Source organism: Nelusetta ayraudi, unplaced genomic scaffold (assembly GCF_046127955.1).
Source record: "Nelusetta ayraudi isolate G7.1 ecotype Tasmania unplaced genomic scaffold, CSIRO-AGI_Nayr_v1 ptg000135l, whole genome shotgun sequence".
Lineage (NCBI taxonomy): Eukaryota > Metazoa > Chordata > Actinopteri > Tetraodontiformes > Monacanthidae > Nelusetta > Nelusetta ayraudi.
The window spans coordinates 15,580,410-15,605,161 of NW_027466185.1; the positions used below are offsets into that span (position 1 = coordinate 15,580,410).

At 41.3% G+C, this 24,752-nt stretch overlaps 1 protein-coding gene across 5 annotated transcripts; it reads right to left on the bottom strand.

Moving 5' to 3' along the window:
- Positions 1 to 1,809: 1,809 nt before the first annotated feature.
- epb41a (erythrocyte membrane protein band 4.1a) lies at positions 1,810 to 24,183 on the bottom strand. 5 transcript variants are annotated; one of them, XM_076011482.1, is made up of 21 exons: positions 23,862 to 24,183; positions 16,893 to 17,199; positions 15,879 to 16,139; positions 15,290 to 15,394; positions 14,819 to 14,861; positions 14,649 to 14,724; positions 13,751 to 13,969; positions 12,528 to 12,615; positions 11,793 to 11,945; positions 11,581 to 11,678; positions 11,285 to 11,460; positions 10,847 to 11,070; positions 10,691 to 10,762; positions 9,791 to 9,838; positions 8,449 to 8,511; positions 7,299 to 7,469; positions 6,787 to 6,915; positions 5,823 to 5,924; positions 4,271 to 4,351; positions 3,497 to 3,618; positions 1,810 to 2,938 (listed from the first exon to the last, which is right to left on the bottom strand). In XM_076011482.1, exons 2-20 carry the CDS (start codon positions 17,181 to 17,183, stop codon positions 3,520 to 3,522), a joined length of 2,499 nt encoding a protein of 832 aa, XP_075867597.1. In that variant the 5' UTR covers positions 17,184 to 17,199; positions 23,862 to 24,183; the 3' UTR covers positions 1,810 to 2,938; positions 3,497 to 3,519. The 5 variants fall into 5 exon arrangements, with proteins under 5 accessions (XP_075867597.1, XP_075867598.1, XP_075867599.1 ...); XM_076011483.1 differs by lacking the exon at positions 9,791 to 9,838; XM_076011484.1 differs by lacking the exon at positions 8,449 to 8,511.
- Positions 24,184 to 24,752: the final 569 nt, after the last annotated feature.

Here is a 24,752-nt window from a genome sequence, read left to right on the forward strand (position 1 = left end):
ACCCGTGAAACGATTTGCCTTCTGTTAAAGCAGAATAACGTGGATAAATGAATGGGAAAAGCGAAACTATGGAAACAATCCAGATGTTTATTTCAGCAAGAGAAGATGTCAGACTGAGGCCTGCAGCAGGAGACATCTGTTGGAGATACACCAAGATGCTTCAAATGGCACCAAAGCTCAGAAATACATAAAAAAAAAAAAGTCATTTGACGTTTTAGAGTTGATGCACTGTGACTTTACGAAGGCAACAGAGAGCAAGTTAGGTCAATAAATCATCACAGTTCAGTTATTCTAAAACTCAAACTGAGAGCAAGTACAACACTAAATGATTTAATTAGTAAGTGAAAAGTTTACTTTTGGATGGTCAGGGTTGCTTCAGATCATGTTGCATTTCAGGACTATGCAGAAAAACACATCTGATTTATTACAGCTATAAAACCTGGCAACGAGTTTTACACTGCTGTGTCCTTGTCTTGTATTTCCAATGTTGTTTAGCGGTCACTGGTGAATCCAATAAAGTCCGTTCTCTCGAAAATCTCTGCGTCTGAGTCCTGCCTTCAGTCCCTGCCTGACAACAAGTGTACAATCGCAGTCCAGAAAAATGACTCGTTTTTCCTACCCTGAGAATGCTCCTCAAATACATAAGAACATACATGGAGCAAAAAGGGTCTTGCTGCGAGTCTGCTGCCATTTGTTAAGGAAGCTTGCTTGACAGCTGAGTACAAAGCACGCTGTCAAAACTTTGATTCACTGGACCTTTAACTGTGTCACTAACCTGGACTTCCTTTCCATCAGCAGTCACAGTCAGACTGCAGAAGCACTGCAGTGCCAGTGTATAGCAGAGCAGAGGTTTTGGAATGAGAAAAATGAAAACCATATGAAGGTTCAGGAGACCAGACTGCAATCTGCTCACCTGCTCACCTTTGTGGATATGGTGCAATATGTGCAATCTCATTGTTGCTCTATTGCATAGGTGTCATTATATTTGGCCCTTGAGGTCGATACAGAATCACTACTAAGCTGGTGTTTTGCCGAATCAAATCAGAACAGGTTGTTCATTGAAGGATATTATTATTATGATATTTGTTGATTATTTGATATATTATTTAAATATATTATCAGCCTGTGGAAAAAATGTTACTGTTGAAATTTAAATCAAAAGGCTGCAAATAAAAATGGCATATGATTTTTATATTCACATTTTATTTATTTTGATGAGTTTTCTTTATTTGAAATTCGATTATACATTGCAACATGCATTATGAAGTTATTTATTGTATATTATTAAGCAAAACTTGAGTTGAGCAAAACTTGTTTGGCTCAATATAATAGGTTCATTGTTCTATCTGGAAGATAAATATAGATACATATATCAATGTTGGACTGAAACTTTGTCCCAATGTGACATTTTGGCCCCGGTGTGTGTTTGAGTTTAACACTGCTGCTCTCTTTCATTTCTTTGAGGATGTGGCTTCATGTTTTTCTTTTTAAATGATCATAGTTTTTGAAACATTGCAAAACTTTCAGTTTTATTGTCCAACATCACATTTAAAATAGCTGCATTTTCAACAATAATTAATCATAGCAAAATAACGGGGGAAAATTTTGTGAACTGCATAATTTAACTGCCCTCCGCCTCCCCTGACCATTACAATATATAGTGTAAATTTGCTTCTGCAGTGATGAGAGAAAAAGCAAAGTTCTGCAGCCTGCAGTCGTAGCCACAACATTAAAAAGTGAACGATCCATAATTGCATAACTGAACTGAACTCTTCCAATCAACTCAATGCCCCAAAAAGAACAAGGAAGAAGAAACAAAGCAAGTTTATTGGTTCATGACCATGTTATTTTTGCAGTCAGCATTATTTAGTTTGACACTTGGTGAATTTTTACACATGGGATGTAAAGACTTGAATTTGTTTGTTGGATTTTTGCAGTGATAAACTGAAGTCTTTGTCACATTAAACATGAAACTAAATTGAGAGGAGGTGCTTAGCAAAGCCCCAATTTGAAACGTGTATTGATTTTTGATTTTGACGTCCTGAGTGACTAAAACAACATGCAATATCTAATGGCTGCAATGTAAATCAGGGGAAATAAAACAATTAAAACAACTGATCAAGATTTGATCTTAGATACAAAACACACAGAGAAAGAACACGAGTAGGAACGTTGAGGAAAAAGTCAAATTCCGTCACAGCTGTCTTCGTAGTTTGAAACCAAATGGTACTTTAATGACAAAAGCACGACAACATCTAAAACAATTGAAAACAGAAAGATGCTGAGATCGCTGTGTTTCTGGTGAGAAGAGCAGATGTTTGACTGAGCCTAAGTTTGATCAAACTAACCTTGAAAATACTTCATTGGAAAAATACAGTCATGGAAGATAAAATATTCTGTGTAGAAGAAATGGCAGAAAACAAACAAACAAAACAACACAAATAAGTTGAAGATGAATTCTGGGTTTCAAATATACACGTGGAAAACAATCCTCTTCTTGAAGCTATTTGGAGAACACGTTGAAAAACAACTGAGCTACAAGTTTCCATGGTCAGAGATAGAAAAACAGAGAAGCAACTGTCTCAAGGTTAAAAGATTAAATACCCCCCTTTTTTTCCGAAAAGCTCCAGACAAATTGGAAAGGAGAGAAATGCCCCAATTATAATGTGTCACAGTCAGTGTCCAGCTGTTGACCTCTTGGCAGTGAGAACAATCAGAAGGAAATGTGTGAAATTACAGCAAGGAAATCCAGACGATCCCATTTACTTTAGAAACGATTTTCTTTTTTTGACCCATGAAGTTGGGAGTTCAAAGTGGCCGCCCGTCCTCTGATTGGTGCTCTGTTGATTGGTATAAAATGTAGTCCTGCTAGAAAGTGCTGGCTGAGGGCCCCTGGATCCAGTGGGTGGCGCTGGAGGAGCAGCAGGAGGCCACACTTCTGTTGAGGATGTTCACATGAGATATATTGAGTCATCTTTATATGGCGCAGCTGAGTCAAACAAAGTCATGAAAATGAACAAATAAACATATGTTAGTAAAACAACAGCAAATGAAAATATATGTTACTAAGTACAGAGCACAACTGTAAACCACACTGCACTGGGTTTAAAGTTCACACAGGGCAATAAAAAGTTGTGGCCTTTGGTTACAGTCATTCAGGAGTCTCACTCAGCGAGAATGGAAAGTAGGACTCAAATCTGGAGTTGAAATGAGGTTATGAAAGGTTGATGCTGGGCTCAGATTGTAGTAATCATAAAATATTAATACATTTTATTTATAAGTGCCTTTCTGAGCAGCCAAGGACACTTTACAGGGAACACTGATGCAATCAGGCAACAGTTAAAAGCTGCACACAGAAAAGAAAACTTAAATGAAACAAAACAGATAGACAGAGTTGCATCATTTCAATTTTGAGTATGGATTTAAATATAGGAAGAGAGTCTATGTGACGGATGTGTGATGGGAGAGAGTTGCAGAGTTGGTGTTGTACACTCACCTCTTCATCTGGTCTAATCTGGGCTAATCTGGGCTAATCTCTGTTTCCTGGTGGACAACAACCTTTGTCACCGACATATCGGGATGTTGCTCTTTTGCCTCTTTGATGGCCTGAGCCAAAGCCTGAAGAGTGAAAGTAGACAAAACAGCTTTAGAACCTCAGTTTCAATGCAATGTAGAAACACATCTATACAGAAAATGCAGTTTTTTCTTTGTCTGTAGTCAAATGTAACATGTGCGTTTTCCATCTTATCATGACTTTTGCGTTGTACTGTTGTACTGAATGTGACTTTATGTGAATTTCCAGTAGCTTTTTGATCCGGTGGCCAAAACTGGACTTTACCAACATGACTGAGTGACTGTGTTCCATCATATTTTTCAGCCACTTTTGTTGCTGTTCCCTTCCTCTCATTTTCTCCACAACACAGCCTTGTTGTACAGTTGTGTTTGTCATTGCACCCTATTAACGCCACCACGCTGTGGTGAGAAAGCAGCGCCAGCAATAAGAATTCCCCAGCAGCCGCTGACATTTAAAGGTGACAAAGTCTTTTTCTCAAACACGAGATGTGAAAAGAACTTGACAAACTCGAAGTGATGAAACACGTACACGTCAATCTGTCACCAGTACTTATCACACATACATTTTGACCATATATCTTTCTACTGACACCTTCCTCCCAAAGTGCACACTGACTACATTCACTGCATCATTTACAAAACGAAACCCAGAAACAGTTTCGTGTTTAAAGGGAAATAAACACAACGTATTTCTCACCTTGTCGTGATCAATTTCAGTATCTCCAGTGATGACGATTCTCTTCTCAATGCGAGTTTCGGAGATGCCGCCTTTCACCGTCTGCAGACAGAGATCATCATGTGTCAATCCTCAAAACAACAGTAGTAACAATGATGATATTGACTCATAAAGATTTACAAAGCGTTTTCCAAGGCAGCCATCCATTCACAAGGCAGTGACACAGGTTCCGTAGCCACATCTGCAGCCACAGCTGCCCCCTGGAGGCAGACTGGTAGAAGTGTGGCTGCCAACCTGCTGCCAGCTGCCCCTCTGACGACCACTGAACACTCGCACACGTTCACACAGTGGGGCAATGTGGCCTTGAAAGTGCCTTGCCCAAGGAGTCAGGGGCAGTCCCTGGAATGGAGCTGCATTGGTGCCACCAACCCCATCAGTCAATGGACAACCTGTTTACCTGTCCTACCTCCTGTTGTCACACACGAACACCACCAAGGTCCAGTGTGTCATATTTGGCTTGATTTATGATTTTTCTATGCTAAAAGCTTCATATACAGCTCATAAAAACATTAATAAAAGTGTATCATTGCAGTACATTAAGAGTAATCTGGTTTTCCTCCCCTTAAAACAGTTCTCATACAAAAAAGAAAATCCATAGAGCAATAAGGATTCCAGTGCTCCCAGTTTGCTGCCATCTTGCACCAACATATTTCTAAGGAAACCTGGTGTGGACAATCCAGCTGCCTGGCAGTGTGTTTCGTATTTAGGCTGAAGGCACGTCCTCAAACTAAACCAACAAAGAAGAAGGTGGACCAGGCATACAGGTTTGGGTGCGCAGGCCACCGTAGTTCACTGGCAAGCTCAGGAAGGGGAGGAAGAGTGTATGATGTATGCTGCAATCTTTATGTAACCACTTGACGTCGCAGTTTCTTCTTCAAAATCTCATAATATTACACACTGGACCTTTCAAGTTGATTCTGGTTCGGAGTGTCAGTGTTTTCGAAAATGACAATATCTTAAAAATAAATTGATTTTAAATATTCGATGATACATGAAGTCTCCAGATGTTGATTTGAACTCTGATGAATAGAAATAAAGTTTTGAATACTGATAATTGTCTGTATCCTACCTTGTTAAGTCACTGTTGATCATTATTGTGAGAAATCAATGTGATCGGTGTCTTCACATTGATGAGTACCATTATTAATAATATGCATATAACTGAGAAAATGTGTTGTGTCAGAAGAGTGCAGCAAACTTTATTGAAATGACTCTGAAAACACTTGAAACATGGAGGAAATACAGCTATTTTATGACTGACTGACTATTAAAATAATTTCTTCAAGTTCGGCGGGCCGGATTAAAAAGCTTAACGAGCTACATATGGCCCTCGGGCCATAGTTTGCCCACGCCTGGCCTTAGGCCATCGTGTTTTCTTATATGTCACATAAATTTGTGAGCGATCAGTATTATTGGCTCGAGCGATCAATTTGAAAGGAGATTTCCTGTACTAGTGGTGAGCGGATGCCATGCTGGTGTTGTCTGAGTGGCCGTTAGTGATCAGCAGACAGACCTTGGTGATCTGGGTGGTGGTGGTGGTGCTGACGGTCTCAGAGGTGATGGTCTGGGCACTCAGCAACACTCCTGAGTCTCTCTCTGCGAGGGTGTCAACAGGCTGTGGAAGAGACAACTCCTCTTTACACAAGGCACTGTTCTCTCTCTCTCTCTGCACCGTGTCTGTATGTGTGTGTGTCTCTGTTTGTCTGTCTGTGTGTGTGTGTGTGTGTGCGTGTGTGTGTGTGCGCTCTAACGATAACTTGCACCTTGCCGTGCTGTCTCTCAATAGCCTTAGTTTCAGTTGAATCAAGCTCCTCAAATAACTCCAGACAAACTGACACAACAACTTCATTTGGTGAATTTGTACATTTCTAGCTGTGTTTCCATCACCCCTAGAATTGCGCAAAACCTAAATGTGGCAATAAAAACTGGTGATGGAAACAGCTCAACTTGGAAAAACCTCTCAAATATGGCTAAAAGGTTTTGACGCTCTCATGAGGGTTTTTTTCATATGTATCCATAGAGAGGTAATCGCTAAAGTGTCATGGAAACACTTTTTCACATTGACACGCCAGCGGACGTGACGCACGGGGTCACGTGACCAGTTCACTGACCAGTGAAAATGGCACGTTATGATTGGACGGAGGAGGAGACAGAATATTTTTTACAAGTCATCAAAGAGAAAAATAGAACAACCATGCTTGAATTAGAAAGGGAAATGAGTGACGACATTTGATGAGAATTACGGCTTATGATCTTCACACCATTCAATGGAAACACCTGCAAATCGCAATTGTACTTGTACTGAAATATTGCTTTTATTTTGTGAAAAACTGTCATGGAAACGCAACTTTGCAGGGTTTTGAGACGAGAAAAAAATTAGGTTAACCAACCGGAAATCTCTTTTTGTATTTTTTTTTTAAAATAGACAAACTTTGTTAGTAGTGCGGTGTACTTGCAGTACTCGGAGCGCGTCTCACCTGCGGCGACTCGTAAGTGATGGTCTTGGTCTCTGAGTGGAGGAAGGGGATTTCCCTGTGGGTGACACACTCTCTCAGGGAATTGGTGACATCTGAGATGGTGATTGTCTGAGTCTTGAGCACTGGAGACTGAGAGGAGCAGAGCACTGTCACTTATATTCTCTGAGGTGTCCAGAAAATACAGTTGATAAAGCTTAAAAACATACTCAACTTAGAACGCATCTGAAAAATATCTCAAAATGAATAGAATCCTTTTCATTGGCCAATGAAACTGAAACTAATTGTGTTACATTTGTAGAATGTGATGAGTTTTATTTCTGAGTTAAAAAAAAAAAACAGCTGAAATTTACAATGTATCTTTCCAAGCTACAGCAAAATTAGGGATGTGCGATACCGATACCAGTATTGGGTATCGGTATCGCACTCTTAAAATATGTGCCGATAACACAGCACCGATACCAGTTGTATATGCATGTATACGACAATTTTGTTCAGGTTGTGTTTGTACTGACCGCAGGCTGCAGCTGCTCGCTGATGCTGACGCTGCGATAGGGTGAGTTGGTTTGGAGTCTCTTGTCCCACTCGCTGGGCTGCGGATCCGGCAGCGACTCCATGAAGCTCCTCTTCAGCTCCCTAATGCTGCTGTGGTGACGCAGGATCTCCGTCTGGGTCTTATCACCATCCTTTCACCACCACAAAGTCACAAGTCAGAGCACAACAAACCACATCAACATCTGATTTTTGAAGAAAAGAAAAATTTGGAACAAAAATTTCTAATTACTTTTGAATGTTTTTTAAAAAACCAAATGAAAGTCGCATGCTGAGTAAATGAAAAGTTTGCACAGGGAAGACGGCTGGGAAACAAACACACAAGCAAACAAACCAAAAAAAAACGACAACATTTTGATAACTTGTATGCAATAAAATGCAATAAAATGGTTTGTTTTCGAGGTAACCTGCAAAAAGTGAGATCAATCATTCATGAAGCTGCTTTGCAACAATATGCTATATTTTCAGTTAAATAATAACAATGACTATTTTTGATTTCACCTCACTGATTTTAGTTTCCTTTCTTTCTTTCTTTCTTTCTTTCCATAAAACAAGATTAAATTGCAGCTGCAGCCAATGCGTTGCTTTAGTGCAGCCTTAGTTTGAATTCTTTTCCTGCAAATTTTTAGTGAAGTTTCCATCATGTCACACAATGTCACACACTCATGAAAAATGTGTTTTCACCTGAACTCACAATATATGGAAACTGAGAAAAACAGAGTAACTTGTGAATAGTGACCATCATCTAAGAGGTTTTTGTGAATTCAACAATGCTCTGGATAAAATAACAACTATAAAATCTGGAAATCACTCCATGATTCATAGCTACAACATACAACTGGTGACAACTACATACAACGCACGCGCACAGGCACGACAAACAGAACGACAGAATGCATTGAAGACAATGACAAAGTAAAGTGATTTTACTTGCATGAGTGTTTGACAGTGAGATGTTGCATGCCCAGCCGTAAGAGTGACGCTGCAATTAATGTCAACAGTCCAGAGAAGAAGAAAATACACACAAACACACTAAGAAAATGAAGGTGCATGCAGACACACAAACACAAACATGTCCGACAGCTAAACAGGAGAAGTGAAGTCGATACAAACCTCCAACATTAAATTGCTATGTCTGATATAAATAGTTTCACCCTCAAGCTGCTTTGCTTTTTTCTGTGGAAAATGCAGAGGAGATTGACAGCGAGGTTTATTGACGCACGATTCAGCAGAATATTTGATGGCGCATTTTTGTTTCCTTTTTATCTTGTTTTATTGTATTTGCAGAATGGACGTGGCAGAGTGCAGCTGACCATGCGGATGAGCAGAGAACCAGGAGAGAACAAGCAGAAGCTACACACGCGGCGATGAGAGGCCTGACACACATGCACCTCGTTCACAGTGAGGCGAGTACAGGGCTGTTACCATGTGACATGTTACCATGTTACCATGTAACACACTGAACCTCAGAGTCCCCCTGCTGGTGAAGCTTATTAAAGATGCAACCTATTCAGCAGCCAAATGGTCTGACTGCAAAGAAACATCAGCTAGAGTGAGGTATTGGTCGGGATGCACCGATACCAGTATCAGGTATCGGGTATCGGTACCGATACCGAGGTCGAGTACTCTGCTAGTGCTTGTAGAATACATGTCGATATCACGACATACCAGTTGTACATGTTAGTATATGGCAATTTCTTTTTGGTTAAATTTGTGCTTGTTACTGCAGTGAAACTTGTGACAGTCGCCCCTTGTTCTGGCCCGGGGTCCATTTGGGGCCCATTAGACTTTTTAATCCAGCCCGCCAAATTGAAGCAATTATATTAATAGTCAGTAAGTAACAAAATAATTGTATTTTCTCCATGTTTCCAGTGTTTTCAGAGTCATTTCAAGAAAGAGCTTGTTTTGTTGTAACGCTGTTGTTCATTTTCAATTGACATTAAAGAGGAGGGCAAACTGTTTGACTAGTGGGGGCCACAGTGGGTTCTAAATGTGCCAGAGGGGGGTAGCGGAGCAGCAGCAGATGGATGGAGTGTTTTGGTGAGCAAGACAGTATGAACGTTTTTAGTCTAACCATCATGAGATGTGAAGAAAACTTGTTGCTTTAATGTCAATGGAAAATGAACCAAAGCAAAGTTTCAACCAAATCAGTGGAAACACTGGAAACATGGAGGATATACAGCTGTTGACTGACTGACTATTAATATCATTTCTTCAAGTGTCTGTGGGGCTGGATTAGAAAGCTAAATGGGCTGCATATGGCCCCCGGACCATAGTTTGCCCACTGCCATCCTTAAGTAGTGAACATGTCTTCAAGGTGAATATTGCTGGGAGACCGTGGAGGAGGTGTGTGAGGAAGCTGCTGGTGCGACTGCATGTCAAACTACTGCTAGCTGGGTGATCAGCTGATGGCGGCTCTGCAGTACATCATGCCGATCAGGGAGAGAATTCCAACCTTCCTCAGTCGCATCATGTCTGTCTTTGTTTTTTCCTGAGGACAGCACTGCGCCATCGGGAGGAAAGACAGAGTCACTACAACTCTGGTGTCAAGCAGCAAGAAAACAGGAAGAAGACAAACAACATGCACGTCCTCTGACACTGACTACTGGCTGTTTGCATGGGAAACATTTAGTTCCTTTACGTTATTTTTTTAACTGCTGGTTATTTTTATTTCTTTTATCTTTTTAATAGAAATAACACATGAGGTCCTTACAGGTGTGTCTAAATGAATTATAGTAAATCTGTTAATATTGTTACATAGATATTGTAACTCTATCTGTCCATACGGTGAAAATATATTGTTTTTTCCTTTTATACTCTACAAATATTTAATATTTAATGCCTTATTTCTTTTAATCAATATGATTTTCCCTCTTTTTTCACTTTACCGTTTCTGTAATTATGCAAACGTCTCCACTGTGGGATTAATAAAGGTGTTCTTCTATTCTATTCTATTGGTGCAGCACCTTCTCTGAAAGAAAAACACTTGGATGGATGAATTGTGTTGTAGTTGGATTAACAATGTAATTCTTAAATTTGCCTTCTTTTTATTCCAGACCTTTTACAAACCCTGTAAGATACATTGTTTTCTATGTCGTGAGCCTGCGGGAGATTTTCAATGTTAAAACCACAGAGGATGATTTCAACAGTTCCATTCTGCCAATGAAAGCAATATTGTGTGAGCAGGAGCTCTTCCTCCTCCTCAATAGAATAGAATAGAATAGACTAGACAGTGCAGCTCAGCACTGCATGGGGATGTGTAGTTTTCTTGCAAATTTCAAAGTTAGTTGTCTTTGTTTTGATAATAAAATGTAGCTGAGAATTTATACATCAAACTTAGCAAAGACAAACTAACCTTGGTCTTCTTCTCTCGCTCCGCGGCGGCGTTGACAGAATGGGAGTGTCGTCGCTCCCTCCTGGCCACTGGCTGGTAGTGCAACGCAAAGGCAGCACGTCAGCAGAAAGAAATGAGACCTTTGAATGATTCTAAGGTCACGGAGGTCGTGTGCACCTTCATGTCTGGAGTGGACTCTGGTCGAGGGCTGCGAGTCTTCTTATGCTCCTCTGGCTTCCTGTCGGCACAGCGCTGCTCTCTGGGCGTGGAGGCGCCCTGCTTCTCCGACTGAGGCATGATGGGTAAGAGCTGCAGCGCAGCTGCCTCCTGAGGAGACCACGGCGCGATGATGGGGGCGCTCACGGGTCGAACAGATCTATTGTCAGGAGTCAATGCCATCGCTGCAATGCACAGAGAAACAACAGCTTTCAACGGTTTTTCTCTTAGATTACTTGTACAAAATATTCCGTCTCCAAGTTGAGGTGTTTCCATGACCAGTTTTTTATTCCCATATTTAGGTTTTGTGCAAATTCTCGGGGTCATGGAAACACAGCAACTGGTACAATAGTGAGGAAAAGTGAGAAGCAGCAGAACACTGGGACTCTGACACTGTACCTCCGTCCAAGCTGCGGGAGTTTCTCTTGCTGGAGGAGCGCTGGAACAGAGGAGCCGGTCTGTCAATCAGAGAACTGGCCTGTTTGGACTGGGCCTGAGTCCGACCACTGTAGCGGAACTTGGAACCTAAAGCTAAGAACTTTCGAGGAGTTGTTGCCATCTCAGTAGACGTCAGCCTGGGACAGAAGGAAAACCAAAAATCAACTAGGACTGGGTTCAAGCCGGCAAGCACGATGAAAAAATGCATCGCTGTGAACCAGCTGAACAGAGTGATAGAAATGTAACAGAACTTCTACCTGAAGAAGGTGTGATGTTCTACACACACTTTCCAAAGCCTCTTTGCTGCCTTATAACTAGGAAGCTTGAATCCAATTGCACTTTCATACTGCTCCACCTTTTGAGACAAGAATCACAGGTAGCATTGTGATCGATACCTGATGATATATGATGATATGTGAATATGAAAGTGTTACTATTCAAAGGTTTTTAATTTTTGTTTATTTTTTACCTCCGATGGTCTTATTTTGATGAAGAAGCTGCTGCGTTTGTATGAAACCTTCAAGACTTTGGGCCATGGGAAACGGTTGATCCTGAGTTTATCTTTGTAGACCATGAGACCGTTGGAGCAAACTCCAAGCATGATTTCAACACCATCCAGATCCTGACACACCACAGAAGAACAAGGAACATTTTCATTTATTTGATTTGCTTTTTTTAAAAAAAAAAAACAGGTCCCGAAAAAAAAAAGCAAAGCTGATACACCAAATTACAAACAAAGAAGAGAAATTTGAATTTTGTTCAGGGTCCAGTCGGTAATATTTGGAGATTTTTAAGAAGAAACAGCGACATCAAGTAGTCATATTTTAGATCGCAATACTCTTTCACTTTTGTCCCCATAAGGACTCCGTACCCTCCCTCCCCCGAGCTCACCAGTGAGCTACGGTGGCCTGTGAGCAAAAACCTGGAGACCTCGTTGGTTTATTTGCGGATGCGAGCGGTAACGGTAGGTAAACCAAATGACCTTTACTATACTGTGGGTATACAGTTTTATGTATGTATTTACAGGTAGTATGTTAAGATTTTACCATAAGCAAAAACCATAAAGTAAGCCACATTTTACACACTGGACCTTGAAGGATGGCCTGGCGAACTGAGGAATAAATGTATTGTGCCTGCATTTGTCTTGTCCACCAACTTGTTGCTCTTGGATGCGAAAACGACTTACTGATCCCCCTTTTCTCACCTTGGCCTGATGCAGATCCACTCCATACATGGAGAGTTTCTTGGCATTGTCCAAGAACATCAGGTCTGCCTGGGCTGGACTCATGGACCTGCAATAACACTCCAGTCACAATCCAACACAACACAAGCTCTTTGGTCAACTATTGTTAAGTTATAATACTAAATGGGGTTACAACAAATAGCATTATCCACTCTGTTATGAAGGGATAATCTAGGGATACATACATACATACATACATACATACATACATACATACATACATACAGTACTACCCAGAAAATTAGAATATCCTGAAAAGGTTGTTGTATTTGCCCATGTCTGAACTCTTCTGAGCCAACCCAAGACAGACTTTTTTAAAGGCTCAGGACCCTTTTGCAGGTGTTTTGGATTCTTTGGACTCTTTGAACCAGCAAAACTGAAGCTTTTCACAGTATTCTAATTTTCTGAGTTTGTGGGTTTGTGGTTTTAATAAGCTGAAAATCTTAATCAGCAAAGTTACAACAAGGAACTGCTTGAGATATGTCAATTTGTGTGTAATGGCTCAATAAAATTTGTTGGTTTCATATTTTATGTTAAATTGCCAAAATAAAACAACTTTTACTTGATATTGAAATTTTTCGGGTAGAACTGTACATACATACATACATATTTGTAAACAAAAAAAATGTATACACACATGTGGAAAATTTGATGTTATTTCTATAAGTACTTCTATACATATAGATACCTCTTTGGAAGTTTGATCAAATTAGAATAACACTGTGTTCTGTTGTACAATGTTTTCCCAACAGGTGGCGCTACCCTCATGAATGTAGTATCACCAAGTGTTGAGGTGACAAACGTTACCTCAGCTGTAGTTTGCCTTAAACATAAATGTCTGGAAGCCAGTGGCCACCACTTTAAGCACCTTGCATAATTGTAGAGGTCAAAGGTCACCTTTATTAATTTTGTCGTGTTTTTATAAATTTGGTTGAAATATTAATGCAAGTTCTTCTTTTCCTGATAAGTGTGTACATTATTTTGGTTGACATCTGTGTGGACACACACACACACACACACACACACACACACACACACACACACACACACACACACACACACACACACAGATACACTGCACTAATTCTCTGGCTATGTGTTGATGCTTCAGGCTTTCCAGGGTTAAAGGGACCTAAGAGTCGTTTCATCACTTTGCATATTCTTGGCTGACAAAGAGCTCTGACCTGTATGTTTTGTGCAGCTCTGTCATTTTGTCCTCTAGCTCCTTGGTCTGGCCCTGGACCATCTTCATCTCCTTGGCATAGTCATCGGCGTGCACCTCTGAGTCGTACTCACCCAGCTCTGACTGGAGGGCGTAGGAACCCAGCAGAGCCAAGGTGACGAAGGAACACGGCAGCAGCCCCTGCAGGATGTCCTTCCTCAGCTGCAGACACAGGTAGTACCTGCACGCACAGTGTGCAAGGGATGACACTGCTGTCTGCTGGAAACACAACCCTCTGCACGGTTTCACAAACACACCTGTTCATTCCTACAACACTAATATGTGTGATACACAAATATGGAGTTGTTTTTTTTTTGCCATCCCTGTTTGCTCTGAACCTCTTCTTCCCTGATTCCTTTTGAAGGCCTCTTCTCAAAAATGACATGCTCAGATTAAAAAGGGATGCATCTCCACACTTACAAAGTCTGTCTTGGTGAGCACCTCCACTGAATTGAATGGGCTGTGAATTTACCTAGCAAACATGAACTGTAGCAGTAAGTAGTGGGGAAAATATCAACATAGCTGTCAAATCTGAATGTACAAAATTTTTCTAATGTTATGAAATACACCAAATCTGGGACTGTAAAGTGTTAATGAGGACCCAAACTGTACAGTGAAATAACTGTAACTGTACCCTGCAGACCTTAGCTCTGTTTGGAGACCACAAAAGTGCCAGTTAAGCAGTGTTTCCTCTTTCCCCTCAACAGCAATATTCCTGATGCACAGCCAAGCACTAGTGCAGGTTAACAGACAATTGCAACTGATTGTGAAATGAGCGAGTACAACAGGAAGAGTGTGAGTCCAATCAAATAAACCAAACTTGCTTCAAGAAGAGGATTAAAAATGGAGCCTGACGTCACCTTGTGATGTCTTCAGAGAGATGTGCTGGATCGGGAGGATAGAACTTCACATTGAAGGTGAAATTATAGTCGGCACCTTGGGAAAGAAGAAAGAGGAATACATAATCACGCATTCGACAAAAGATGTAAAAAAAACAACCAAAAAAACAACACAAGATGTGTGGCTTTACCTTTCACCTGCCGGCGGATATCTTTGGCGAGGTCCATCCAAGTCTGAGGAGTGACATTAGGGATTAGAGTGTTGCATTAGATTAGAAGCATGACAGGATGGAGGAGAACATGACTTCTGGTTCCTGAGAAAACACTCAACGTTAATGTTACTTGATGAGTCAAATTGATTTTACAATTTTGCTGTTTTTCAGTAAAACACCATTAATAATAATTAAATCAAATTCAATTCAATTATGGGTTATAATGAACCTGTACCTTGGGGCCTCTCAATGTTCCATTGTTGGACAAATGTGGAACAATACTGTAGCTACTGACCACGATATAATGTACACAGGTGCAAATTTATACACACATGCAATTTACCAATTCATTGACAGCATTTGAATTGTACATATTCAGCTATATGTCGTCCCTGCTAAATTAACAAATGAAATAAATGTAACGCAGAAAGTAATCAAGCAATCACTGACCTTCAGCGTTGCCGTCTCCCAGATGGCCACACCATAATAGTCTTTCTCCAGCAGGTTGAGGTGGTCGCACACCTTCATGAACAGCTCTTGACCTTTAGCGTATTTCTTCAGACACACAATTACAAAGACAAAAATAAAACACACATGGGGGGTCAGTTCGTTCCACTGCCACACTAGGACAGCGTAACTCAACAGAGTTAAAAACTATTCAGCATTTTTGCCCGTCTTCCCATTTCGAAAACTTCCTTTCTATTAAGATCGGCTTCTTAGCGATGCTTAAAGTATCAGCAAATACATGAAATAAGAAACAAAACAAGTGTCCACCTCCTGGGAGGCGTAGATAAGATCTATGCACAGTTCTTGAAAAGGAATGATAAAAAAATAAACAAAAACAGCAGCAGAAAGCCATCATTAGTGAATCAGTGAGTGTTATTATCTGTCTCACTAGACAAATGTGAAATAGTTTTAAATATCTTTTTATTAATCTTCTTCTTATTAATGGAGGCTTAGATGGCTGTTGAGACTAAAGTGGAAGGAAACCTGACCAAGATGAAACAAACATAGTTCAGGGCTGATGAATGGCTCTTACATCCAGCTCACACTGGAACTCAGTGTTGTCCAGCAGAGAGACTTTGATGTGCAGAGCCTTGGGTCGCCGCTGTGCTCTGGGAACCTTGGTCTCCTCCTCCGCCATGGTCTTCTTCTCTTCCTGGATGCCGCAGTCTTCGGGACTCGGCTGCTTGTCCTCCTCCTCCTGCTCCTCCACCTTGGTGTCACCCACCCCCTGGTTCTCCTTGCTGTTTTCCTCGTCCTTCACAACCTCCTCCCCATCTGCATCTTTTTTCTCTTCCTGGTCAAGCAAGGAAAATATAAGGAAATAGTCTTTTTTTTTTGGTTTGGAGGGCAGAATACATGTAAATTAGATTTAACACAGGAATTCACTGCTCTTTTCATCATTTGTGTTGGTTTTGCTGTTAGTATTACTGTTTAGATCAGGGGTGGGCAAACTACACCCCAGGGCCATATGTGGCCCATTAAGCTTTATGCTCCGGGCTGCCAAACTTGAAGAAATTATATTCATAATAAGGAGGTAATAAAAGATCTGTATTTCCTCCATGTTTCCAGTGTTTTCAGAGTCGTTTCAATAAAGAGCTAAACACCGCCGGGCTTCAAAGACACTGATTTGGTTGCAACTTTGTTTTCTACATATCCCATGATAGATTGTTTCCTCCTATGAGGTGGCTCACCAAAACATTCCATCCATCTGCTGCTCCGCTACCCCCCTCTGGCACATTTTACAACCCACTGTGGCCCACCAGTCAATAGGTTTAACCACCCCTGAACTAGACAATCGCAGAAAAAATGGTTCTGTCGCAGCTGGTGAAGCAGAAACCAAACCCCTGGTTTAGAGTGTGGTAGTGCGAGGAAAAAAGCCAAGAGTGGGGAGGAGAGAGGGGACAATACACTAATACAAATAGGGCTCAACTGAAATGAATGCTTAATTTTAATGGAGATTGACTCCCAGAGTCACCAACTCAGTACTGCAACCTCCCCTGGCAGAGATGTGGTGTTGTGCCAGGACCCCTGACTCAGCACCGCTCACCGAGCACTGGTCCCGGGCAGCGTCCCCCTCCGTCTTCAGCTCTGGTTCAGGGTCGGCGATGGGGGCTTTGGCTCCCTCCTCCGCCCTGCCGTCCTTCTCACCGCCGTCGGCATCGCCCTGCGAGCGGCTGTTGAGGAAGGAGGAGAAGAGACGGGAGAGGCCGCGGCCGGTGGAGCTGCGGTTGGCGGGTCGCTCCTTGTCGTTCTCTGGCGAGGGCAGCGCCACCTCATGGCTCACTTCCTCCTGCTTGATTGGTTTATCCTGGCGGCTCTCAGTCTCATCGGTCGTCATGGCAACAACTGGTAAGCTAGAAGAAAGACAAAGAGTCGCAATAGGAGAGAATGAGGAAGGAGAAGAGATGCGACCAACTTCACATCCAGTGGGGGGCGCCATCAGGGCAACGAGGCTTCTCTACTGACACAAACATACTTTGAAAAGTACATTTGCCCGTAAATATAATAAAGTTATTCTCAATAGTCTGTTCTTTTCACATCGTGTGAAATCCACTTGGTTGTGCTGCTTCCATTGTTGTATATTACGACTATTTTTATCCAATCAGATTTCAGCTCGCTGGTGTTGCCAGGCTCTGTGAAATCTGCCTGAGGCCTTCAGAACTGACATAGCAGACTGCTGTTGGCTGTCAGTGAACCAACCATTGTTAGTTGTAATCTGAGCCAATCAGATCTGGAGTCTGTGATGCCGAGACCAGCTTGGTGATTGGCTAAGAAGCCTTTGAGAACCTTTAAGACTGAACTCAACATTGTTGAGAAATCTCTGAAAATCACCTTTTGTCAGTGTTGACAGTATCAGTGGCCTCAGTTACTGAGTCTGAATTATAATTTAAATGCTCGAGAAACTCCGTTTTGCTCCACTAGGTCCCCTGTATGAAGGTGATGTGTCAGTGTGATTCTCTATGGATTCTCAGTGTATTGGAAGAGTTTAAGGTCACAAAGAGAAGTTTTAGATATTAATGAATATTATTTCATTATATTTATTTTCTATAAGCCATAATCATCAAAATCATGAGAAATAAAAGCTATTTGAAATAAAAGCTTTTTTTTGCACAATATTCAGATTTTTTTTTTTAGATGTACCCGTAAACCTTAGTCCACATGTGGAAATTGCACATTGCACAGCAACAAGAATAATATAGATGAAAACACGGAAAGAAAGACACCTACATAAACAATGGCCACATAGTCCCACAGTAAATAGTCGTGCCTGCGTGCACTGTTATGGAATGTGGCGAAGCCGCTGACTAGCAGCAGTGTTTGTTGTGGAGAGTCAGAGCTGCAGGAGGGAAGGAGCTTCCACACCTGCCCTTCACACCCTGTGGGCGGAGCTTCCTGTCGGAGCTCCTCAGCCGTGCGGTGGAGTGCGGTGGAGGGGATGGCAGATCTGTCAGTCCGCCTGCCGTCCTTCTGTCTCGCACCACCGCCTCAGAGTTCAGAGGGCACAGAGGGACACGGCTGGACTTCTAGATCAGTTTGTCAACAACAGCATCCAATCAGATGCAGTGGTGTTGCTCCCCCAGCAGGCCGCACCAGTGAAAAGGGCTGATAGCGCCACAGTGTTAAAAAAAAGGATTGGGTCAGTCTCCTGAGCAGATATGTTCTGTCCAGAGCAGTCAGTAAACCAAGGCTCATTAGAGTCTTCGCTAATGGGAAAACATGCATTTAAATTAGAGCCAATAGCCTAGAGTACAGAATAGGTCTTAGATAAAATGTCATAACAGATGTATATTGACAGAAAGTGAAAACAGTTTGAGCCATATCTGTTTGTCTGACTGTGTGGGAGCTTATGTCAGAGTTCTGAAAGCTGCTTTAAAATTAATCAGGGATGAGGGATTAAAGGCTTCTGCTAATGCTGCATGTCAAACAGGGCAGAAAGGAAGAAATGAAATGGTTTACATTATGAAATGGTGCGGGGAAATACAGCCATTTCAATTATTATTATTATTATTACTTCACTATCATTACCACACCATGCTACTGAGCACTATCTATGGTGTACTGTACATATTTCTTATCAAAATACAGTGCTAGAAATCCTTGTTTACTATGAGAGGGGGGAAATGGTCAAAATTGATCAAAAATACACTGTGAAATTTACTCTCTCTATCGTGCAAAGCAGCAGGCAGCCACTACGCTGCTCTTCATCAGTGTGTGCAGCTGACCACTGAAAAACATCCCCACAGCATGAGACTGCCACAGCCATGCTGCACTGCGGGGATAATGGTGGCCCGGTGATGACATGAGCGGAGTCAGTTTCCTTCTCGCGGGGTGAGATTTTATGAGAATTCCAGCTTCTGTGCTTCACACCAATCAATGGAAACACCTGCAAATCTCAACTGTACTTTGTTGAAATTTTTAGAAATATGACTTTATTTTTTGCAGGAAACTGTCATGGAAATGCAGCCACGGTCTGATAGTCCGTCAAGTGCCTTTTGGCAACCAGGCTGCTGTGTGATGGTGGCTTCTGTCCAGCCACTGCACAGAAGCTCCCAAATCTATTTTTTGCAGCTGAAGTCAAACCTGTTGAACTGGCATGTAAAACTATATTTAGATTCTTTAAGAGAATTTCTGAAGAGATTGCATCATGGTTTGCTTGCTGGTCCACACCGAATCCTCTGTTTTCCCTTGAAGGCATCACCGCTCCACTGCCACTCTCAGCCAATCAGCTGATCCTCACCACAATCAGCAGACTCCTCACACCTGCTCACCACACCAGGCGATTTAACCACCCCTGCCGTCCCCTCTGCTCTTCTTTACCAGATTGTTCCTCTGCAATGCTCGACGCTCCAGCATGTTTCCTACGACTGACCTGCTGTTGCTGAGTTACAAGAAAAGGATTTTTGATTTCTGCCGTTTTTTCCGCTGTCTTCAGAAGAAGAACTTTTGAATCTGTTTTTGTTAGAAGAGGACAGTTTTGGATTTTGGCTCTGGTTCTTTTCAAAGAGAATATTTTGGGGTTTTGGACCTTTCTGTGTAAGACTGCACTTTGTTGCCTGGCCATGAATTAAAGTTTGCGTTTTTACTGATCTACCTTGTTGTATGTTGCATTTCTGGCCAAACCGCTCCTGTCTCAGATTGACATGAGTGACAATATGGTGACAAGGAGACAATAGGTGAGAATTACGTTAAAATGCAGTATGTGCATTTTTTGCTTTTTTTTTTGTTTACATGCTCAGTAAAATAAATAATGAACCGTGATGATCAGTCCAAAATAGGAGAACACAATAAAGCTGATATAAGTCACTGATTTGGATGGCAGACCAGATGACACTGACTGAGAGAAAAAGTCATCATCAACCTGAAGGCCTGATGCCTTGAAAGACACAAATCATGATGTACTCACATACAGCACTGACACATTCACGTGCAGTAAAATGGTAAATCGTGCCCCAACGAATTTTACAAAGCCTCTCATTCACTCGCTCATACAAACGTGGCTGCTGCAATACAAGGTGCTGCTAGGCCCATTGGAAGCACTGTAGGGGTCAGTATCATCTTGCTCAAAGACACTTTGACAACTAGAGATGGGATTCAAACCACCAACCCTTTGGTCACTGGGTGATCCGCTCTACCAACTGAGTCAGAGGTGCTCACATCTCGAAGTAATGCAAACATCCCACACAATCCATTATCTTTTAGCATCTTCATCAAAGTCACACCCCTTCTTGAAGTCCCCTCCAGAATAGTGTCCTTAAAGGCCCAGTCTGTAAAATTTGGCTTAAGTTATGATTTTTATACTGATGAAAGCTTAATATACTGCCCCTAAATACATTAATAAAAGTGTGTACTCGCAACAATAAAAGTGATGAGGTTTACCTACCCTTAGAAGGGTTCTCATATATGTAAGAATATATATAGATCAATTAGGGTCTTGCACCTAGTTAGCTGTCATATTTTATTTTGTATTTCAGGAAGCCTTTAAGAAAGCCTGATGGTGCCCTACATACGAAGCGTGCTGTCAAGCTGGGTTCCTTCAAAATTGTACACACTTGACCTTTAAGAGCTACACAGCTGACATTGCCATCTCAAAACACAACACACCTTGGAAGGCTAATCAGGTACCAGTTCCATTATATGCAACTAGCACTCCCAGTGGTTGGAGGACTCAACAAGCTCTGTTACCAGAACATCCTGACAGGAACACAGCATTCACGGCGCCATCACTATCCCCATAATGTAGGAGACCAAGGAGACGACGAGCAGGGTTTGATCTCAACCAACACGTCATGGTACACGCCATTGCAACAGAGAACTCTGCTTCTCCACAGAGAGGGTGAGTGAAACCCTTTTCATAGCAAGTAAGTTCCCGACTGGTCACGAATGCCGAGTACAAAACCTCATCACAATATCCAAACTAGTTCTTAAAACAACGTTCCGACACACAGAAGCTGCTCACTTATTAAGCAAACCAAGAGTACCAAGCCAACAAACTTCTACCCTCCTCACAAGCAACAAATATCTTACTCTTGGGATGCTACAAAAAATTCCCCATTACTTGTATGGAGGTCAGTTGACTGATGTAAATGACAGCAAGTGTTTAATGTAGTTTTTGTCCAATGACAAAATTGATGCATTGTGTTATGAATAGTGGCTCAAAGTGCACTGAAATGTAGGCTCCACTGTGACTAGGCAACTCAGCAATCAAACTTTGAACTCAGTAATGTAGCATTGTCTCGGTGAGAATGTAGCTTTACTGAACAGTGGAAAAACTGTCTACGCACATACACAAAACTGAACTATGCCTCCGGGACACTGGACACAGCGGTGCAAAACCACACCAAAACCTGTGCAGCCATCCTTAGGAATCAAGATAAGAACCTTTACTTGGATGGAGAGGGTGATTTTCTATGGTACCAAAAGAAGCATGAGTAAGCAACTTGATATAAAGCAGTGCTTAAGATTCCAAAAGCAGGCCTGAATCCCAAGTTTGGTTTGATTCTCTCGGCCAAGCATTCAACCTCTGGTATACCCTGGTACTTGTTGTTCAGGAGGTGAAGTCAGAACCAGCTGTTGCAAGCAATGCTAACCAAGCTAGCAACCAAGTACTCATCTCACCATACATTCACACTATTGACAGTTTTCCTTTAAGAGAGAATTCCAAGATTTTCACTGTATCATACCATGAACACACTAAACACGGACTGCAACAAAACCTCTAGTCTTGGTTTTACTACACAGGTAAACTGTCTCAGGGTTACCGTGTCTTTACCTTGTTTGATTTTTCAAACAAAAAATAAAGAAGTCAGCTTCGCAACTGTCAGATAAGGTCACATTGCTCCAAGTGGTGAAGATGGCTTTACGATGGCTCCACCGCCTGAACCGATGGCGATTTGTGTAAACTTCCCTTCCCATCCATGCCCAAATGTTCTCATTTGAATTTAGGACACACAGGATGTTCCAAAAGATGACATTATTCTCCAGGAAACAAGTCTTTTGTCAGGCCGCCACCGTTTGATGCCCCTGCAGGACCTGAAGCTCCATTGTTTCACACGTCTGCTGACGTGTAAATGCGACAAAAGTGTTTCCATGACACTTTTGCGATGTATCTCTATATGGATATGTCTGAAAAACCACCTCATTAGAGCGTCAAAACCTTTTAGCCATATTTGAGAGGTTTTTCCAAGTTTAACTGTTTCCATCACGAGTTTTATATTGACATATTTAGGTTTGGTGAAATTTTAGAAGTCATGGAAATGCCGCTTATGTGGCCCTGCGATAAACTGGCCACTGATCCAGGGTGTCACCCTGCCGTCACCTTATGACAGCTCCAGCAGACCCCCGTGACTCTGAGAGCAGGAAGAAGCGGGGATTGCAAATGGATGGATGGATGGATGGATGTCTTACTGCATCCAATCTCAGATGGTACGTTGCAAGAAGCCTTGCAGATAACAGTGTGGATACCTGACCGAAAATGACACTGAATCCACATTTTTTCACACAGATTTTGTCTTTAAAAAGGCTACAATCTTAAACCTTTGATCAGGTGATGAAGAACCCATTTTAGTTTAATAATTGTTTGCACAACACATTTTTTTTTTTTTTGCCTCACTTCAGCTTTATAAACTTAGACACTTCTTGTGACCCAACAGTGCAAAATTAAAACTACTTGCATCAAAATTTCAAAGGGTCTTAAGAATCAATAGCTTAAAGCCACACAATATTTTGTTGTTAGCTTGTGCCTGAACAACAAATGATGTACTCTTCGTGTGTGTGTGTGTGTGTGTGTGTGTGTGTGTGTGTGTGTGTGTGTGTGTGTGTGTTATAGAGCGCCTGAGATGAATCAGAGACACGCTGCACTAACAGCACTGCCACAATGGTACACGACAAACCTAATAAGCAAAATAAGAACACATTTATAATGCTATTTTAAACAGTGAGGGCTCGTGCTGACTTCAGAGGCTCCATGTGTAACGGAAGAGTACTCGGCATTACGAATGTGTACTTCGACAAAAAATAAAATAAATCAAATAAAAACATGAATATAAACAGTAATCCAGGCCCCAAACAGCGATATCTTGGCTTCTTCACTATGGCTGTTATGTAAAAACGGACAGAGCAGCTATAATAATATCGGAGGATGCGAAGGCTACCGATATGATTTCAGCTCAATAGCAATTTTAATTCCATTTTTTTTTTTTTTTTTTTTTTCAAATAATAATCATTTTCGACCCGTTAAATCAATCAGGACAAGAAATCGCAAACAATATTCGTCAATTCTTCGGTTATGAATGAGACATTTTTAATACGTGTGCGGTTGAAAATTCGAACGATAATATTATCAAACCGACGCCACGAAAATCAACCAAACCGCTCGTTTCTTCTGTCGTTAGTTTTAAATGGAAAACATAAGAAGGGTTTTCTGCCTGCAAATGGCGCTGAATGAGAATATATATGTTCGCAAATTCTCTCTTATATCAAGTCCCGGTCGAAATAAAGAAGCGATAGGGCGACTCACCGCGGAGTGATGGATGAAATGAGACCGATGTTAGTGAAAGCAGATGGCCACCAGCGGCCACGGGGACAAAAACAAAGATAGAAGCATCGGCGTTACATCCAGGGGCTTTACATGACAATGTGCTGCTCGGGAGCCAGCGGAGCCCCGATCATCATCATCATCATCATGTTAGCTGAACAACGCTGCAGGCTGCCAGGCTTCCAGATGAGGGCGCAATATTCAAGCTTGGCAATACGATTCCTTAGCATTTTGTTGCATTCTGTTGTTGGCCGAGAAAGAGCCTTTAAATAAACAATAAACGCAATTTGGATGTTGCGTTATGTCTAAACGGTATTATTATTATTATTATTATTATTATTATTATTATTATTATTATTATTATTTTTAAATATATAATTTCGATCTTTTTCCCTCCACTTATTAATTTATCACTTCATTTCCAAGAGCAAAAATGAAAAAAAAAAAAAAAAAAAAAAAAAAATGACCTGGGGGTGGGGTCTCTAGGTTTGCTATTGTGTTCTAGTGATGGGTCGTCCGCGAATGAACCGGTTCTAAGAACCGGCTCTTTTTTGAACATCAATCTTGGAATCTTGAAAAAATTTTTTTAACTGAATGCTGCTTTTTGTTTGTTTTGCTTTTTTTTTTTTTTTATCTTCTTGTTATGTTTTGTTGATGTTTCTTTCACTTGTACATAGTTGTCTTACGGTGGGTGTTTATTTTGCTATTTTATATTTATTATTTACAGCACTGTGTTCCATGTTGAGTGTATGAATGATATCATGAACAGGAGTCATTCGTTTTAGCACATCTTTTGGTTGTAAAATAATAGTCAAAAGAACCTTCTTTCTTTTTTTTTTTTTTTTAATGAGCAGAGCCTAAACAACCGGTTCT

What these genes read in the sequence shown, in the direction of transcription:
- epb41a (XM_076011482.1), bottom strand. Translation starts at nt 17,183, where the DNA reads ATGACGACCGATGAGACTGAGAGCCGCCAGGATAAACCAATCAAGCAG. An exon ending in CTCTCTGAAGACATCACAAG is followed by an intron (nt 13,970 to 14,648) that starts GTGACGTCAGGC and finishes CTGTGCGTGCAG; the next exon opens with GTACTACCTGTGTCTGCAGC. An exon ending in AGTCCACTCCAGACATGAAG is followed by an intron (nt 10,763 to 10,846) that starts GTGCACACGACC and finishes TTGCACTACCAG; the next exon opens with CCAGTGGCCAGGAGGGAGCG.